Below are 19,964 nucleotides of genomic sequence, written 5' to 3'. Positions count from 1 at the left end.
TTGAAGAACTTGGAGTATTCGTTGATCGATCCACAGAGAACAGGTTAAGCGCAACAAAAATGGAGGACGACTTCAAGTACAAGTGTCAGGTTTAAAATGCGAACTGTTATTTTACACCTATGATGGAAGTTAACACGAAAGTATTATATGAGAGAAAATATAAAAATATATGTAAAGTAATGTGGTAAACATTCCTTACCTTTCTTGAAATTGGTGAAATGTTTACTTTATATTTAATTTCAATGTTTGATAGTAAACAAGGCTTTGAACCTGAGGTTATGTTTTGCTGTAGTTTATGGCACAACACAGCACTGACTCAAATCATGAAGTGGAGTGAAAGATGTATGAAGTGATGCCATTCTAATGCAAAATGATACTGGACTTGGGTGGTGCATCATCATACCATGCCCTTGGCAGTAAGGAGGTATTTTGTCACTGGCTGAGTCATGTGAAGTTGTCTCGTATCATAATTCTGGTCTCAGTTGTGCTGATCATCGTTCCACTTATTACACATTACTACTTGTCAAAGGTACATCTTATTCATGTATGTTACAAAGACTTTATTCTATTATGGTACTTAAATTTGAAATCATATTGTTTTTGTTTAATTATGGTATAGCACGTGAAATGTTCAAGCAGGCAGTTATTTATTCTAGTTGCTTTAGCCTTGTTTAATCGCAAATGCAGATAGATTATATGAGGAAGTTGCCTGCTGTATTTCATATGAAACTGGATGCATAATTTAACATTTAGTGTTGTCCTGTGGAATTCATTTTGTATTCCACATTTTATTATCAACCTAATTTTTTTAGAATTTGTTTTGTAGTTTGACTTCAGGCATTTATATAACTGCATACCATTGAATCCAAAAGAGGTCATGTATAAATGTCAACAGTATAATTACTTTTTTCTGTTCATTCTTTGATTTTCCATAGGATGTTCAAGTCATATCATATTTTGATAGTAATTTTTAAACTGAAATTTGTTACTTAAATGTGAGTGTACTCTTGCACCCATCAACATTTGTTTAGAATCGTGTCAGATTATTTGTGTAATTACAATTATAAGTTTCTTGTCTAATTATATTTAAATAGGTTGAAAGCAACGTGCCAAATGGAGATGTGCACCGTACACGATCCAAACTGGAGGCTTTTGAAGACTTCAGTACTCTCAAAGCATCTGACTTGAAACTCCGCATAGAAGAAATGTTGAGGATTAAAGGTTTCTTTTATATTTTGCAATTTCTATTTTTGTAATGTTGTGGTACGGTTTAGATTGTATGGAGCTTTACTTTTTTCACCTGCTTTATGCCTCTGACCTGAAACTCTGAGTAGAAGAAATGTGAAATAAACCTTTACTCTACTCCTCTGATTGCATGTAGAAAGTTAAAATTTGACCCAGAATTTTCATTCTTCCTTGGAAAGCAAAGATCTGGATCATTGTCTTTTTTTCACAGTATACCATATATAAGCTATAGTTATGTTTTATATATTGAGAAGACTGCCTAATATGTAATAGGTAAGGCAGTATATTGATATGCTGTAATCAAAATTTCAGGTCAGATATGGACAGTTCTTGTAGCAGAATGTAGTAAAATAAAAGGACTACTTCAAAAGTAGTAAAATACGTATAGTGAACTCACATTTAAATTGAATGTACTTGGACAAAAAAGAGATGGGTTAGCTCAGTCAGTATAGTGACTGGCTATGGACTGGATGACCCGGGTTTTGATCCCCAATGGGGGTAGAGGATTTTTCCTGTAGCCTCTGGGGCCTACCTATCCTCCTATCCAGTGGGTACTGGGGTAAAGTGGGGCCGTGACATGATGGTAACTACTCTCCCCCACCTAGTGCCAAGGTTAAGAATGAGTAGGAGCTATATCACCTCTCATCCCAAGCACATAGTGGTACAGCTTAACTTTTACTCTTGCTTGGACAATACTGAGCTCATGACACCACACACTAATGTTTACATGGAATAGGCTATGTGTTAAAGTAGTTTTATGTATTTTGAAATTCTTATTTTAGTTATATAGTGGCAATGGACTGTGTGCTTCTATGCTGCTTCTGCATAAAGTTAACATGAACCATTTTGTGGGAAATGGTGAAACTTGCTGTTTTTCAAAACTCGAGGGATGATCAGAGATTAATAGGACTGAACTTGTCTCCCTGGAGGCAGGCCAGATATTGCTTTCTTATAAATCATAATTTGTCACTACGTGTCTCATATGTTCCATTTATCAAGCATTTCATATTCATAACATTTTGGCTGCAGGGGTCATGCAGTGAAGTAGTGCTTAAAATGTTCATAATGAATATACAAGTAAAATAAAGAAAGTTTATATTTCAGGCAGAGAGAAATGAAGTATCTAGGCAGTTAGGATATGAAATAACAATAAACTTCATGATTTATGCAGGTTTAGGTTAAGGTGCCATTATGCAGGACATGTTGCTTGGATAAGGGGGATAAATGCATATAGAATTTTGGTGGGAAAACTTCTTTAAACTGACTTCTCTTATCTTGGACATTGGTTTTCAGTTTGGTATTATGGAACCTTTGAGTTTACTGCCATTTAGGTTAAGAGGCACATTTGAGAATTGTGTTCAAATAGGATTGTTTATAGCAGGGAACAATGCATCAACAAAATGTTATGTTGTACAGATGTACTGTTTATTTCTTCAACTTCAGTCATCCCAAATACAAAATTGGAAACCATGAAGTGTGATACTAAAAATAGTAAAAAGCCTAATATTATTTTTATAGGAGAGGTTATTGTATATGCTCATACAGCATGTAATAAATATCATTCTTGCTACATTCACTACCAAGAGATGTAACTGCTATGTTTAAATATCTGTTTTGTATATGACTTTCCTTGTTTTCATTTCCAGGATCAGTTAGTGCAGAACTCCGTGATCTTGAGGCCAAGAGACAGCGGTTGCAATTAGAGGTGGTTGGTTTCACGCAACGCATTGATGAGCTGAAACTGGAAATGATTCATCAGCAGACAGAACTTGAGCGACTCAAGATTTCAGTTGAACAAGTATGTTATTGCAGGGATGTCACTTTTGAACCAAGCTGTACATATGAGTTTATTTAGAATTGGTAGTGAAGCTCCTTTGTTAATTTGCTAATCATTATTTTGTATTCTGTGTAGGCCCAAGTTGCTCAGAGGGAAGCCCTTCAGAGGAATACTCCTGACCTAGCTCTTCCTCGGAGACTCCTGCCTTCTTCGCCCCCTGAAGAATTTCTCCCAAGAAGAGCAGGAGAGAATCTTTCTTGCCGAATGTATAATTGCTTTGATTTCTCCCGGTGTTCACTTACTTCTGGTTTTCCTGTCTTCCTTTATGATCCTGATCACTATCCAGTCATTGCACCAGGCTGGGAAGTTGAAGGTTTTGTGAAAACCACACTGAAGCAGACTCTTGGTTATAATCCACATTTCACATCTGATCCAAAAGTTGCGTGTGTATATTTAGTATTAGTTGGTGAAGCTTTAGCTGTATCTGGTAGAAAGAATATTCATAATAATGACACTAAAGTACCTGCGAAATCTATCCAAGAAAAGCTTTTGCACAATCTTCCGTATTGGGGAGGGGATGGACGGAATCACATTTTACTCAATTTTGCTCGCAGCAGTAGTGTCCATGATAGCAGGGATACGTCAACTGGTGGGCGTGACATATTTGTTGGCATTGATACTGGACGAGCCATGCTTGTTCAGTCAACGTTTACGCGATCCACATTTCGCCGTGGTTTCGATGTTGTAACTCCTCCCATTTTGGGTCCTCCAGGAGGAGATGTGTGGCAAGACTGCCCATCTATGTTGCCTGCGCGGCGACGATACCTCTTATCATTTCAAGGAGAATTCCATTATTCATCAAATCTAGTCACACTGAAGGAAGCCGTGGTAAAGAGTATTGCTGACACTGTTGATGATGTGAATGATGCTGACCTCAATGACCATAGGGAAGATTATATGTCTGAATCAAAAACAGAAGCTGGTGGTATTGATATTCAGGATAATATTAACAGATTTATAATGGAACACTTGCATGGAATGGCATATGGATCGACATCCGACCAATTCCTCTTTCACTTTGAGTGTTCCATGCTAGTTAGTTCGCCAAACACTGAAGAGACAACTAAAAAATTTAATACTGGTAGGTGGCTGCCCAGTATGAGGAAGGTTTCTGATTTCTCAGACTTGTGGGGAGAATGGGCCCTTTGTGGAACGGAATCATCTCGAATAAATGTTTTAAAAGAGTCGACATTTGCTCTCGTAATGGCACCAACAAATTTTAGCTTGGTGTCGACCACAGTGGTGCAGATACGAGTGTATGAAGCAGTTAAAGCTGGTGCAATACCTGTTCTGCTGGGAGGAGATCAACTTGAGATGGCTTATGGAGAAGTTGTAGACTGGCACAAAGCTGTTCTCTTTCTGCCAAAGGTGTGTTGCAAGTATGTAAATGTTATTGGTGTAGGTGAGAATGGCATGGTACTAGGCACTAAGGGAATAATTATCTTACCCCTTGATTGGAAATAAATTTCTGGAATTTTGCTTATCTACTTTAAGTGTTACATTAAACTGGGGCTAAAATATTAGTAAGTATAGTGTTATACTAGTTTGAAATATTCAATATGAAATAATGCAATCATAATCATTTAAAATATGACCTTGCTGTTTGTTTACACTAGTAATTTTAAATGTTATGATATATATAATAACCCAAGAAAAGACTTACCTTCTCTGTGCACTGCAGCAAAATCAGGTTCCCTTCCCCACATTTCTTTTTCAGGTTTGGTAAGGCAAGTTAGGAAACATATGCATAGCATAACAATTCAGGCATGTTCACTACAATTTGACATTTGTGAATGGTGACAGCAGTCAGAGCTGTGTTTTCAGTGTAATTTGTAACCCTATGATCATCTACCAAAGTCTGATTTTTCTTGCAAATGAAAGTAGGGTGTTTTCAGAAGTTGATTTATTTAGTTTCAATAATATTACAAGAGTTGTGTGGCAGTGGCACTTGAATCATAGAGTGCAAGGGTGAGTGAATAATTTAATTGTCTTTAATTACTACGTCAAAATCCAAATGATACAGTTTAATTCAGGGATAAATGTGGAAAATTTTTCTTTTTACTAAATGATGGGTTTCATTATGCCATTGGTAAAATTATATGCAGTGTTACCAATGAATGTATGTGTTTGTATAATGAAATAAGCTGTTAAGTAAGTAAAGTGGTCATTAAAACTGTTTCATCTAAATTAACTTTGTAAAGATGAGTTTTTTGCAAAATTCTCCATTATCAAGTTTCATCAAAATCGGTTTATGCTTTCTTGAGTTGTGTTATGCATATGAAGAGATAGACACAGTTGGACAAATGGGGCTGTTTTAGTAGGTGCTCTGCAAGGTTGTAAATACGCCTCACATAATGATTTTCTCCATTTTCTTTCATTAGTATCATTAATTATAACTGTGATGCAGTAAATCAGAAAAAAAATTGTGGATGTACTTAGATTTATATATCTGTTGCTTTTCAGTGTGTTTTACCTTTCTTACCTTTGCTTGCTTTGCAACAGTGAGAAAATATTTTGTTGTTGGAAACATCTCAATGAATTTCGATTTCAGTGCTTTGTAACACAATGTTGTATTCAATTCTGCATTACAGGCACGGATCACAGAGATGCATTTCTTTCTTCGTTCCATATCGGATTCAGACTTATTATCATTACGACGTCAGGGTCGTCTGGTGTGGGAACGTTATTGCTCTTCAGTGCAGAGTGTAGTGGATACTGTTGTGGCAGTCTTGCGGGACAGGCTTGCCATCCCTCCTCTTCCCATACAAGATGAACCTTCACCCAGTGTATTCAATTCTACATTCACAGTAAGTTTAGTAAATATGCTATATGTTTGTTAAGTAACTTACAGGCTCTGTGCATAAAGCTGTAGTTTGCTGTAGAGTCTGCCTTCATCATCAGGGCGATGATGGAGGCAGGAAGGACCTCTGAAACATTGGTAAACATCGACCAAACTACACAGAGCAACAACCCAGAAGACAACAATCTTCAGACTCACCGCTGTGAAAACTTCAAACCTCTATGAATGCAGTAATGACCCTTTCAGGGGAATTTATCACCAGAGTGACTGAATTTTTAAAGAAAGATATCCTGTGGCATGTTGTTAGTTGTGTGTAGGATCAAGAATAGGTCATTCTCAATTTTTTTGTGTTTGATGTTAACTTATTTCAATCTACTTTTGCTCGGCAGCCTCTACGAACTGAAGCTGTGGTATCAGAAACAGAACCAGAAGAGAGTCTTGGGCCAATTGAACCACCTTATCCTTCGCCTCGTTTTAAGCGCAACTACACAGTCTTCCTAACACAGGTTTGTTACCTCATTTTTCTGCACATCTGATCATAAATCTGGTGTTGCTCAAGTGTGTTGAATAAATTTAGTTGCAAGGAGCAGGCAAGATGTCTGTGTTATATGTTATTGTGCTTCATATTCAAGAGGCCTAGATTTAAATTTAGCTTGGAGCCTGGATATCCTGTCTGAAGTTTTTCATGGTTTTTCTCAGTCCTCTGCAGAGAAGTGCCTTAAATCAGGCCATGGATGCTTTCTTCCTTATCCTTCCCACATTATTAACTTAGCATTCTCTCATTTCACACTATATGTATATATATTATTGAAGGTATTGTCAGTGTCATTAAATAAACCATAAATATAATAAATTATGAAGTTATAATAATGAGGAAGCGCCGGCCGCAGTGGCCACGCGGTCTGATTCATGGTCCTCGTGCGCCTGGCCTCTGGGACTGTGGGTTCGAGTCCCACTCAAGGCACGGATGTTTGTCCGCGTCCTTTCTCTTCCAGTCTGGTGGATAAAGACTGGCCACGGAAGGCAAGGCGAAACCACTGTGGTACTTTCGCAAGAAAACCCTGATAGGTAATGATGGTCAAAGCTGACCATAGACAAAAAAAAGAGAGTAGACCTTGCCAAATGCTAAAGAATAAGAATAAAGCTATAATAATGCTGTTTTTTGGTGCCTGACATTAGTTCTTGCTGGCTCACATAGGAAAGCTATGGACACTACATGTATGTAGGATGTTTTCATTCCACAAACACTATTCCAACACATCCATTTTTATAAGCAACCAGTATGTATAGCTCAGAAGCTTGCCGTTCTAGTATGAAAGTAAATTGTTTATTTGGTTATTTAATAATATTCAAAATTCTAATTTGTATTTTTGTATAAAAGTTTCTGTTGATTCAATGCTTTAGGTATTCTGTTTTGCAAGATCCACTCCCTTGTGTCACAGTATGCTTTATTTAAATATTTTTGTTTTGCCCTATAGTTTTTATTGAATTCTGTGTGTTAAGTAGAGAGAATATTTATTGAGCCAGACTTCACTGCGTCGGCATGTCACATTTATGGCTCTGTAGAACGTTATTAACATATTTACTGAATAATTATCTTCTCATTTACTGTGACATTACTGAATGTTAAAATATTTATTTTAGTTAAATATAACAGCATAGTCCCGCGCCGTAGCCGCACGGTCTGAGGCATCATGCTTCGGACCGGTGATACGGAATACGCGCTGGTTCGAGTCTCGGGGGAGAAGCTTTCGACCAGTGTATGGGACCGGTGCCAACCCAGCATCGTGAGGAAATTGGGGAGCTACAATGAGTAGCGTAATCCAGTCATGAAAACTAGCAATGGCTGGGGGTTCGTCGTGCTGACCACACGTCACCCTATATCTGGTTGGATGATCGTTCACCTCTGCTTAGGCATGTGAACGTGAGGCCAGCAGTCAAGCTAGTCGGCTTTGACTCTCTGGACCTGTTATGCCACGGATTTAATTTTAAATATAACAGCATATGAGTTTTAGTTAATTCGTCCATCCAGTAGCTGTGTGTCATTAAATCGTAGAAGCAGAAAGTAGAGGATTTCTGTTAAGAAATCCATCTTTAATACTTTTCTGTGGGTCTCTTGTCCTACTGCTGCTGTTGTGAGCTTCAGTTTTAAGGGTTTTGGTTTGATGAACAATAAAATGGCATGCACTGGTTTGTATATCTGTTTCTTTACATGCGCACCACACACTCAAATGCTCAGTTCATTTCATTGCATATGCTGTGACTGTCGTATTATTCCTGTGAGCTGGGAAATAACCAGTTGAAATTCTTCTTCTTCTATGGCTCTCCGGTCCTTATTTGTTCCATGGCCTCCTCAATTCTCCTCTTCAATTCGGTCCTCTGTTAGGTCCATTCTCTCCGAGGCTTTGATTGAGGTTTCGAAACATCTTCCTTTTTACGGTGCAAGGTTATTAGCCTTGTATATATGTATAGTTGTGCAGGAAGGAGTCAGATCCTAATAATAAACCTTATTATTTGTAGGCTGTAGATACTGAAATATAGGTGTTATAATATAAATCACAGAGAGAATTAAAATTCTTTCATAGGAGATGTTGCATTAGTAGGAAATGTCTGCATGTTGTAGAACACGTCTTTCAACAGCTGCTGTAAAATCACAGTAAGTACACTTTTATGGATAACATTTTAAAATGCACATAGATTGTCATTTGTTTGCATTGGAACACATTTCCTTTCTTCATGGCTATGTAGATAGTGCACAGTATTTTTTAAGCCACAGCATTGATAATAAAGTTGTGTCTGTTATGACCTCCTGTGTTCATATAGAGCTCGCATGAATCATGGATGTGGACATAAGGAAATTGTGCAAGTAAACAGATTACTGCGTAAAGTACTATCTTTAACTAAAGGAAGTTGCAATATTTTTGACTGTTTTTAATCGATAGTAATTAAATATGTTTCATAACTTCAGGGTCACGAGATGTGGAATGACTGGGGTGATCCATTTTGGCTCTACCCACAATTACCCTTTGATATACTTTTGCCGTCTGATGCAAAATTTGTTGGTAAGTAGTAAAATTACCTTACTGCTCTTAAAAGATGGTACATTTATATACAAAGATCAGTTACTTGTATGTAAATATCACTAAAAGAAATAAAACATCATTGACTTAGGAATTTTAATGAGAGTGGAATAAGAAAATTAAAAAAAATGTTTTTAAAGGCTTCTTCTTACACTTCTATGAAATAAAATAATAAAGAAGTTTGTGAATAAATTAAACATCATATTGATTCTCTTGGGGTTTATGACATGATTGTCCATTGTGAAGCATATTTAATATGCACAATATTTCAGGAATTGGTTGTACTCCCATCATCAGGTGATAAGTTTCTATTATACTGACATATTTTTACCGTACATGTATTGTGATCAAGACCAAACTCAGAACCCTTTGAATACTAAATTTGTATGCTAACCACTTAACTGCCTTCTTCATTGCACTTTTATTGTGATCTTTGTATCTGCAAGGTGTTCCTAAATTGTAACGCTTCTAGGTTCTGGTATGGGATTCCGCCCCATCGGAAGGGGTGCTGGTGGTGCTGGAAAGGAATTTTCAGAAAGTCTCGGAGGAAACAATCCCCGGGAGCAGTTTACCATCGTTATGCTGACATATGAAAGAGAACAGGTTAGCACGAATATACTGTTTTACAGTCTTCTTGTCCTCATGAGTTTGGCAAATTATTGCCTGTTTTGGCCTAAAAATTCTTTATCCAGTTCCTCCTTCTGCTTCTTACCCTTGTTTTATATCATTACTGCAGAAGCGGTCTGGTTGTCTTGTCTTTTGAGGCTTGTGAATAATTAGATACTCTGCTTGGGGATTACCAGTCTTGGACTGCTTGGCTTGGTGATGGAGTTGCACAGCTGAAGGCATGCAGACTTGCCTGGGTATGTTAACTTTGACCCATCCAACAATTATAGACCTTGTATCAAGCCTACCACCAAGTTTCATCAAGTCACACTGTCTTTGGATGGTTGCTTTTATCATAAATATTACAACTACAATGTACTGATTGAGTTACATTAATATTTTGTATTTGCTGCATGCATATTTTTTATACTTCTTTAATATTACTTCAGCCTGTTTTTGACTTCTCTTCATTCTTAGCATTCGTGTTTGGTACAACTGATGGTTCTGATTAATTATATTGTAATTCAGTTATATAGAACAATTAACTGAGATTATACTACACTGTTTTCTACATTTCTCTATGGATGCGAGAGCTGGACTCTTGATTCTCCCATGGAGAAAAGAATCGAAGCTTTCAAAATGTATTTATATCGACGTATACTACGAATACCCTGGGAGCTAAAGGAACTACTGCTTGCCGTTAAAGAAAGAAAGGTCCGGTATTTCGGCCATATCATAGTGTACTCCTCATCGAGGGCAAAATCCAAGGAAAAAGATCCGTCGGTAGACCCCAAAACTCTTGGATGAAAGACCTAAGAAGATGGTTCGGATGCACCTCAATAGATATCTTTCAAGCAGAAGTCTCGAGGACAATGTTCGCCATGTAGATAGCCAACCTTCGTTCAGAGATGACGCAATAATAAGAAGACGATACTATACCAAACCTCCTTTCTATGTTCAATTTCATAAACAGTTTTATAATATGAAAACTTATTATACAAACTCTGATGGTGGAACCTGAGGGTCCAACACTGCTCATTCCAAAACCTACCACTGGACATGATCTTGAATGTGTTTCATTTGCCTCTCTTTCTCACAACTTGTGTCTCCAAAATGTCTTAATGTTATCCTACATTCATAAATCTGTATTCATTTTTTGTCACCCAATTCTGAGCCACATGTTCAGTCCATCATAACATATTTGATGTTGTTATTGTAACAATATTGATTAACCTGTTTTATTTATGAAGATCCTCATTATGTAGGATTCTAAACTGTTAACTACTTAATTCTTCTTGGGTCTAAGTCCCCAGCACTTTATTATCAAACATTTGTAATTTATGGTCATCACTTGAAGAAAGATGGCTTATATGAAGAATCTGACAGTTGACCAAAACATAATTTCCTGAACACTAGAAAGAGTTTTGTAACAGATATTTTCAAACTGTGCAGGTACTGATTAATTCTCTGAGTAGATTGTATGGACTGCCATACCTGAACAAAGTTGTTGTCATATGGAACTCTCCCAAACCACCTCTAGAAGATTTACATTGGCCTGACATAGGAGTCCCCATACACGTGAGTTCAGCAGATCTTCATATATTATATATTTAGTGTTACAAAAGGTTAAGCATCTCTCGCAGTGTCATAAATAATTTAAGTCTAGCTTTGAAACTTACCATAATGTCGTTTGCAATCGGTGATAATGTTAATGGATTGATTTGAGTGATTCTGAGGTTATTTAAACATGGTTTTATCTTTAAATGTAATATAATGTGGAATGAGGTAGAAAAATGAGCGTGATGAGTAGATGGAGATTTGAAACTTTGGTTTATTTGAAGGTAGTATACCATCATTCATATCTTCAGCCTGAAGTAAACATCTTTTCTCTCATTTTATATAGTGGCAGTACATAGCAATAGCTATATGCATTAATGGTGCATTTGGAGAATCGTCCATTGCACCTTAAAAGATGATCATTGTAATGATGTTAATGTGTGAATCCTGTTGTGTTATCAACATAAATCAGTTGTCAGTTTTTACTGTTAAACTCCTGATTGCCCAAAAATTTGGTGGAGTTGGTAAAGAATATGCATCATCTACATAGTGTCTTAAAGGAATTTTAAAATTATTTTTATTATAAATAAATACTTATGTAAGACTTGAGGTTCTCACAGTGGTGAGTATGAAGATTTTTGTCTTCTGGGTTGTTGCACTGTGTAGTCTGGTCAATGTTAACCAACGTTTCAGAGGTCATACTGCCTCTGTCATCAGGGCGATGACGGAGGCAGTAAGACCTCTGAAGCGTTGGTTAACATCGACCAGACTACACAGCGCAACAACCCAGAAGACGAAAATCTTCAAATAAATACTTCTCTCATTTATGAGAAAATATTATATTGGAACTAACAAACTCCATGGAGCAGAGTCCTTCATGAAAGTTAATAGTATACTCCGCTAGTCAAGAAATTTGCTGTCTTTTATAGGATCAAAAGGTTCATTATCATGTTCACAAAAATATGTCCTCCTGTTTCCTATCCTGAACCGGATGATTTCAGTCCACATTGTCCCTGTTTCTGTAAGATCCATTTTAGTAATATTCTCTCATCTACTTCTATGTCTTCCGAGTGATCTATTCCCCTCAGACTTTCCAAACAAAATTTTGGACACATTTTTCATCTTCCCCATACATTTATGCCACTGTCATCATCCTAATAATACCTGATTAAGAGTACAAATTATGGTCCTCCTCATTATGCAGTTGACTCTGGCCTCCTGTCAGTTCATCCCGCTTAGGTCCAAATATTCTCCTAAGCACCATGTTCTCACACATCCTCGGTCTGTGTTCGTTCCTTAATGAGAGACAAAGTTTTACATCCATACGAAACAACTGGTAAAATTATAGATTTGTATAAATGACCTTTGCCATGAAAAATCAATTGTAAACAGTTCTGATGATGGTATGTTACAGTTAATCTTACTGGATTTCTGAACTTCAGTCATCATTTCAAACAGACACTATGGCGTATAGTGAATGGGATTAAATGTTTCTGACAGGCCTTCTTGCCTTTTCACCTAGTACAGAAACAGATCTACTTTCCAAAACTGTTTTTTTCTTCAGAATACTAGATGATGGAGAACATCCAGAAATCCAACAATCCTACATAAAAAATAATTTATTATTTATTTGAATAGTATGGGAAATTAGGACTGTTTATCACCGATTAGTGCTATGAACAAAGTGAATTAAGTAAATATAACAAACAAGTACTGTAACTTGGGGAGGTTCAATTTTATTTTGTAGATAATATGCATACGTTTGGTTTGTGACATTTTTATGCGTATTTATTTTATTGTAGGTGGTGAAAGCAAGTCGAAACAGCCTGAACAACAGGTTTCTCCCATATAGTGCCATTGAAACTGAAGCCGTGCTTTCAGTAGACGATGATACACACCTACGACATCATGAAATTGTTTTTGGCTTTAGGTAAGCATTTATTCCCAGCATCTGTGCGTGCCAGTAAAGTTAGAACTCAAAACTCCATTTATAAGTATTTTATCCAATTTTTATGCCTTCTCTGCATAGAATATATTACAATTAAATCACTGTAAATATAATAATCAGCTTTTGCTTACCCAGTCTCTTTCTTTCTTTTTGATTCGCTCATTCCCTTCAGTTTAAACTTTACAGTGCAAAGATGTGTTTTATTGACAGTTAAAAACAATGCAAGAGTTAACATAAAGTTCATTGAACTGTTATGTCTGACATCTGCCATTTTTAATTCCTCTATGTCATTACCGGGGGTCCACAGTAGCCAGGCGGTCTGAGGCGTGGGCCTTGTGCCGCTTGGTCGCTGGGACCATCGGTTCGAATCCCACTCAAGCCATGGATGTTTGTCCGCATTTTTCTGTGTTGTGCTGTCCTGTGTACAGGTAGAGGCCTTGCGACGGGCCGATCCCTCTTCCAAGGAGTCCTACCGAATGTCCATAGATCAAGCCAACGAAAAGTTGGGACCCGCAGTGCTCAGGCACTTGAAGAACGGGTCGTTCCCAGTATGTCATTACCACACCATGGTAGAAGCAAATGATTATACCAGTGGTAGCAGGCAGTACAAATGTTTCAGTCCTGGGAAACTGAAATTCAAAATATTAAATTCAGATCAGAATTATAAAGAAATGTGGGAAGTTATATTTATACAATTAAATGTTTAAGCAATTTGGAGGCTGTCATTAATAAGAGTAAAAGTGTAATGTAATAGGGAGTTCAACTTTATTTACAAAAGATGGTGTAAGTAACCATATAGTACACTTAAGGCTGGGGCCACACGACCGCGTGCTTCGTGTGTTATACCCTATGTGCCCCTTCATAATTCTATGACGGACATCACGATGTGCGTTACAACGGACATACTATGTACGGTCGTGTGGCCCCAGCCTAAGATAGTTCTTCCTTTCATAGTATAATTTAATAATTGCTATTAAATCTTTGATGGCAGGGTGTGGCGAGAACAGCGGGACAGAGTAGTTGGCTTTCCTGGTAGGTTCCATGCCTGGGACCTCAATTATGGAGGATGGCTCTACAATTCCAATTACTCATGTGAGCTGTCTATGGTGTTAACAGGTTAGGAGCAGTTATTTTACAACACGTAACACTTAAATGTTCTAGCTGTCCAGGTCTGAGGCTAGCTCAACCAGATGGCCAAAGAGACATGCTTTCTGTCCACTTTTCCCCCTTTTTGCCTGAAGGCAGAGGCTTCTGAAACACTGCTTTCTTGTTTTATTATTTTATAATTTAAAATAGGAGGTCTGCAGTGGACGCGCGGTCTGAGGTGTATGTCTTGTGCCGCTTGGTCGCAGGGACCATGGGTTCAAATCCCACTGAAGCCATGGATGTTTTTCTGTGTTGTGCTGTCCTGTGTACAGGTAGAGGCCTTGCGACGGGCCGATCCCTCATCCAAGGAGTCCTACCGAATGTTCATAGATCGAGCCAACTGAAAAGTTGGGGACCCGTAAAGGGTTAAACCGGAAAAAGAAGAAGAAGAATTTAAAATAGTGGACAAAATCCAAAAAACAGTTTTACATATTACAAAGAACTGTCATCGTCAGCTTAAACAGCTCTGATTGTGAATTTTTATGATTAATAAAACAGACACTATACGTGATACTTTCATGCTTTTCTGATAAAATGTTTTCCAGTAGAATTGTCTACTGAGGCCTGCACCAGTCACATATACTGTGGCTCAGAAGGAAATAAAGAGGAGAGGGTGGAGGCAGAATGAAGCAAAGAATCATAGTATATAGTGGTGCCAAATGTAGCATTGTGCATTTTATGTATTATTACATAATGAGAAGTAAAAAGAGAAGCAAGTTTTAGCATATGAAATTGTGAACTACAATTTGAATTCTAGATTATACAAACTTTGAATTAAGATGTTATAATATAAAGCTACGTGGAATAAAAGGACATTAGATTTCTGATTGTATCTATGAATTCTTTTAGATTTTGCCTACTTTAAGGATGTTTACTTTCCGAACATGTCTTTAACATCTGGGTATTTATAATTACGTAATTGACAGGTGCTGCATTCTTTCACAAGTATTATATGTATCTCTACTCCTACTGGCTGCCTCAGGCTGTAAGAGACAAAGTGGATGAGTACATGAACTGTGAAGACATTGCAATGAACTTCCTTATTTCGCACATCACAAGGAAGCCACCAGTCAAGGTAAATACAAGCTGAGATTAATGTGTGGCGTGGAAATCAGTGAACTTTAGGTTCCGTAAAATGCAGGGAATTTCTTGACTGAAATTTAAAAAGTCAAGGCTCGAGCGTCTCATTATTAACCATCGTGTTGTTGGCTTATGTTCCGCAGAAAGTACCTAACAAAAGTTGTATATTTTCATTACATTTTTCTAACATCAAATGTTAGGAGTACATTAAATAATGCCCCACCAGAGATCATGTGTGAGGTTACAGCAGAGCCCAGGTGAGTGAAGACAGTTCAGAACTAGCAGTACTATACTGTTGACTTAGAGCCGTGTAACGCTGGCCTTATAATTCTGGGGTCCCATGTTCGATTCCCGGCCGTGCCCAAATTTATAACTTGTGTTGGGCAACGCCGTGGTCTGGGCAACACGGAGTTTTCCTCCGGGGCTTCCCCGGTTTCTCCGTGCAATGGTTATATGAAAATCATTGATTGGTTACAACTATTAAAATACTGATTTACATGTTATGTGAGGACTAATTGTTATTCGTTATAACATTATGTCTATGAGAAATACTGCTCTGCTTTTCACCAGTGCTATTATGGAACGTTCTACCAACTTCCCTCTGAATTAGCCCCTCATGTAGGGCTGCTGCTTTCATTAGGTTAGCTTAAAGGAAATATATTTATAATCACTGTGGAAAATTTCATTTGTATTTCTTGGATGATATTGAAATTCAGATAGCTAAAATCATATTGTTAAGAAATGCAAAGGGATATAGCAGATTAGACATAATTAATAGGAAAGATACATGGAAGAAACTAAATATTGATGTGGTAAATGAAAGAATGGACGACTAGAAAAATAATGGATAATGATAGACTCCCAAAGCTTGCTGACATAAGAACTTCATTAAAAAAATGACTGAAGTTTGAACATGCTTAAGCCTAATCTATGAAGGGCAGAGTAAGGATAAGAAGTTTTGAGCCAAATACATGCTGAAGGTATATTTGCACATACTTGTCATTTGTAGAACAAACATTCCTTATTTTTTATTTTCTCGTGTCAGGTGACTTCTCGCTGGACTTTTCGCTGTCCGGGATGCCCAGTATCCCTATCTGAAGATGATACACATTTTAAAGAAAGACACAAATGTATTAAATTTTTTACACAGGTACGTCCATAATGTATATGAAATTATTTAGCACTCTCAGTTTGTCTCCCATTTCTGAAAGACATTAGAATATGGATAATTGTAAATACTTTCATATATTTACTGCATGCCAGTTATGTTGCAAATGTGAGCTTTAAAACAATATTTTAATTATTGATTGAAAAACATCCACAAGCTTCAAAGCTCTGATAGATTTTTGGGAAACAGATTTTAAGTCGTGTAGAGATATAAAGATTTTAATATTTTATCACAGACCATTGCTTTCCTTTTGTTGTGATCTTGTAAAATCCAAATTTATTCCAGTACAAGTTTTTACATCTATTTCATTATTAACACTAGCTTAAAAAACAAGAATTTTGTTTTTATCATTGTTATACGTAGGGCAGTCAAAAAGTTCCCGGAATTGTGTTATAGCACTGTAATGGTAGGACATATGGCAACGCTTTCCTAATCACCTTCAAAGTAGGACCCTTGTGCACACACACACTTGCTCCATTGATCCTGCCATTGTTGGAAGCACCGGCGGAAGGCTTCGTTTGGAATCTTACAGAGTTCGGCCATTGCATTCAACACATCGCTGGTTGTGCAGCAATTCCTCGCCGAGAAAAGCATTCCCGTCATCACCCAACCACCATACTCTCCGGATCTCGCTCCGAGTGACTTCTTACTCTGCAAATGGGCCTCAAGGGGACGCGTTTCACAACCATGGAGGACATCAAATCCAATGTGACGGCTGAACTCCAAACGAAGCCTTCTGCCGGTGCTTCCAACAATGGCAGGATCGATGGAGCAAGTGTGTGTGCGCGCGCAAGGGTCCTACTTTGAAGGTGATTAGGTAAGCGTTGCCATATGTCCTACCATTACAGCGCTATAACACAGTTCCTGGAACTTTTTGACTGCCCCTCATAGATACACTGTTTTGTGTTGAATTTTGTAATAATTATTCACATTTGCAGGTGTTTGGATACACTCCACTACTCAACACTCAGTTTAGGGCAGATTCAATACTCTTCAAGACCAGAATTCCTCACGATAAACAAAAGTGTTTCAAATTCATATGATGCGTTCATATCATTTCATTTTGGGAATGTTTGTTTACAATTTGTCTTTATAATTGATTATAAATACAGCTTCTAGCCATTTTAATATAATCACAGACTGAATACTTGTCTGAACAGATGAAATTAACATGTTCATAAATTATGGTTCAGTGAAGCAGAACAGCTTGTGTGTCTTGAGGGTTTTTTTTTAAAATTTCTGTTCTAGTTGTGGTGCCATGTTAATGAAGAATTTCATTAGTAAATTCTAGAAACATTTATGCTTTACTTAACAGCTGACAATGTTATTTATATTTTATATATAATTTGTTTAACTTAATATGTTGAAAAATGTGTCAGGTATGATGGAAATGGTGCAACAAACCAAATTATCCAAACTGGAATATCAGTGTAAAAAGCGGCCCATCCACGTACGAGTCTGTTGCGAGTCCGGCTCGGCTCGGGTTCCATTGAGCCAAACTCATTTGTGGGTGGGGTGTCATGAGCCGAGTCTGCTATGCATGTGTGGTGAAATACATCCGAGCCCGGCTCACGAGTCAAGATCGCCGAGCCAGACTCGTACGTGGATGGGCCTCTTAAGTGTTTTACATATTGATGAAAACTATATGTGTAAATAAATCACCACATATTTACTTGCATTTCCTCATAATCATAGTAAAACTAATGTAACATTCGCCAAATGAGGCCGTGAAGTTCGAGATGCACGACTTAATGACTGCGAAGCAGAAGTTGTGCCAGCGTCTGTCAGATTACTTATTATATAGCAAAGACTGCTTGTGAAATCCCAAACTGATCTGTTAACCTTTTCCATTTTAAACAAGTGTACTTAGTTAATACACTTCTGTTGCTTATCTGGCAATAAGGAAATACTACCGCCAGTATGGCAACTGCATCCAGGTACAGTACATGCAATACACAAACGCATATTGAAACAGGCCTCTCTAATCTTATGATCACCCTGACACCATTGATTTCCTCTTACATGAAGAAATAGAAGTCTGTAACTTCCCATTCAATTTATTGCAGGGACAGTTTCCTTTCTATCCAGACTGAAGCTCTTCAAACGCATATAACTTCATCAGTTTTATCTGCAATTAAATTTATATTTCCCTTGATAATCTATGGGGTCTGCAGTTGCCGCACAGTTTAAGGCATGGGCCTTGGTCACTGGGACCGTGGGTTCGAATCCCTCTCAAGCCATGGATGTTTGTCCGCGTTTTTCTGTGTTGTGCTGTCCTGTGTACAGGTAGAGGCCTTGCCGATCCCTCGTCCAAGGAGTCCTACCGAATGTCGATAGATCAAGCCAACGTAAAGTTGGAACCCGCAGTGCTAACCAGTAGCACAGAGTTGCACATCCATAAGCTGTGGGTGCCAGCTTGCTTGAGGAAGATCCAGATTAAACATTTAAATATCGTAATTGCTGTAATAGGAAAACTGTTGAAAAGTGATTATTTATAATTCTTTTATGTCTTGTGTATTTTTATCACATTATTACTTGTTAATAGATAAAGAAATTACGTTTTAATATTAACAGATGTTTGAAATACTTGGTAAATTTAACTCTCTCAGTCCATTCTCCACAAACAGTTGGCAAGATCTTGGAACCATGTTTTCATGACAACATAATGTACGCTCTTGAGGAATCTTGTAAAGTGTAATTTGGTAGATTTGCTGTATGGAAGTATTGATGTCAACTTTTGTCCATAAAGTTACATCTAATCTTAAAGTGTTGAACTGTTTTATTTGAATAGTTATTGTATTGTGGTTATGGCACGAACTATGAGGTGAGACGTACTTGATTTATCAGCCTTTCATGACTTAGGCCTAGTGCCATGTGTATGTATATAGACATATATTGTCGTGTCATATCTTTTACAGTGCAAATGCGTTGCATGTGGTAGCATTTCATCTTGAAAAAATAAATAAAATTCTTCAGGTTTCCCATTAATCCACCAGCAATCCTGTGTTGTATTCTTTGTTGGAGGGTCGGGAGGGAGAGATGGTAGTTAACGAAGATTTCTGTCTTCTGGGTTATTGCGCTGTGTAGTCTGGTCGATGTTAACCAACGTTTCAGAGATCATACTGCCTCCGTCATCAGGGCGATGAGTATGAAGATTTCTGTCTTCTGGGTTGTTGCGTTGTGTAGTCTGGTCGATGTTAACCAACGTTTCAGAGGTCATACTGCCTCCGTCATCAGGGCGATGAATATTCATCGCCCTGATGACGGAGGCAGTATGACCTCTGAAACGTTTGTAAACATCGACCAGACTACACAGCGCAACAACCCAGAAAACAGAAATCTTCATACTAAGAATCGCCCTGATGACGGAGGCAGTATGACCTCAGAAACGTTGGTAAACATCGACCAGACTACACAGCGCAACAACCCAGAAGAGAGAAATCTTCATACTCTGATGACGGAGGCAGTATGACCTCTGAAACGTTGGTTAACATCGA

The 19,964-nt window shown here is 37.7% G+C and overlaps 1 protein-coding gene and 1 long non-coding RNA gene across 2 annotated transcripts in view; one reads left to right on the top strand and one right to left on the bottom strand.

Moving 5' to 3' along the window:
• Positions 1 to 44: 44 nt before the first annotated feature.
• On the top strand, positions 45 to 19,466 carry botv (exostosin like glycosyltransferase 3). The gene is made up of 14 exons (XM_022068567.2): positions 45 to 529; positions 1,095 to 1,221; positions 2,892 to 3,043; positions 3,158 to 4,450; positions 5,674 to 5,889; positions 6,272 to 6,388; positions 8,851 to 8,944; positions 9,435 to 9,565; positions 11,021 to 11,146; positions 12,928 to 13,055; positions 14,065 to 14,189; positions 15,146 to 15,294; positions 16,345 to 16,449; positions 17,406 to 19,466. Exons 1-14 carry the CDS (start codon positions 371 to 373, stop codon positions 17,508 to 17,510), a joined length of 3,027 nt encoding a protein of 1,008 aa, XP_021924259.1. The 5' UTR covers positions 45 to 370; the 3' UTR covers positions 17,511 to 19,466.
• LOC147872810 (uncharacterized) overlaps positions 13,586 to 19,964 on the bottom strand; it is a 112,152-nt gene continuing 105,773 nt past the window's right edge. Inside the window, exon 2 of the long non-coding RNA XR_015536933.1 lies at positions 13,586 to 13,702. This is a non-coding gene — a long non-coding RNA (uncharacterized LOC147872810). The remainder of the gene's footprint in view (positions 13,703 to 19,964) is intronic.

Source organism: Zootermopsis nevadensis, unplaced genomic scaffold (genome assembly GCF_977971745.1).
Source record: "Zootermopsis nevadensis isolate Lab colony 2312 unplaced genomic scaffold, Znev_1.0 Znev_ptg000024l, whole genome shotgun sequence".
NCBI classification, from domain to species: domain Eukaryota; kingdom Metazoa; phylum Arthropoda; class Insecta; order Blattodea; family Termopsidae; genus Zootermopsis; species Zootermopsis nevadensis.
The sequence above is the reverse complement of the archived record's forward strand: the minus strand, read 5'-3'. Positions and strand labels throughout refer to the sequence as shown.

Coding starts and splice junctions, on each gene's coding strand:
- botv (XM_022068567.2), top strand. CDS start 371: ATGATACTGGACTTGGGTGGTGCATCATCATACCATGCCCTTGGCAGT. Junction 4,451..5,673: donor CTGTTCTCTTTCTGCCAAAG/GTGTGTTGCAAG, acceptor TCTGCATTACAG/GCACGGATCACAGAGATGCA. Junction 9,566..11,020: donor TGACATATGAAAGAGAACAG/GTTAGCACGAAT, acceptor CAAACTGTGCAG/GTACTGATTAATTCTCTGAG.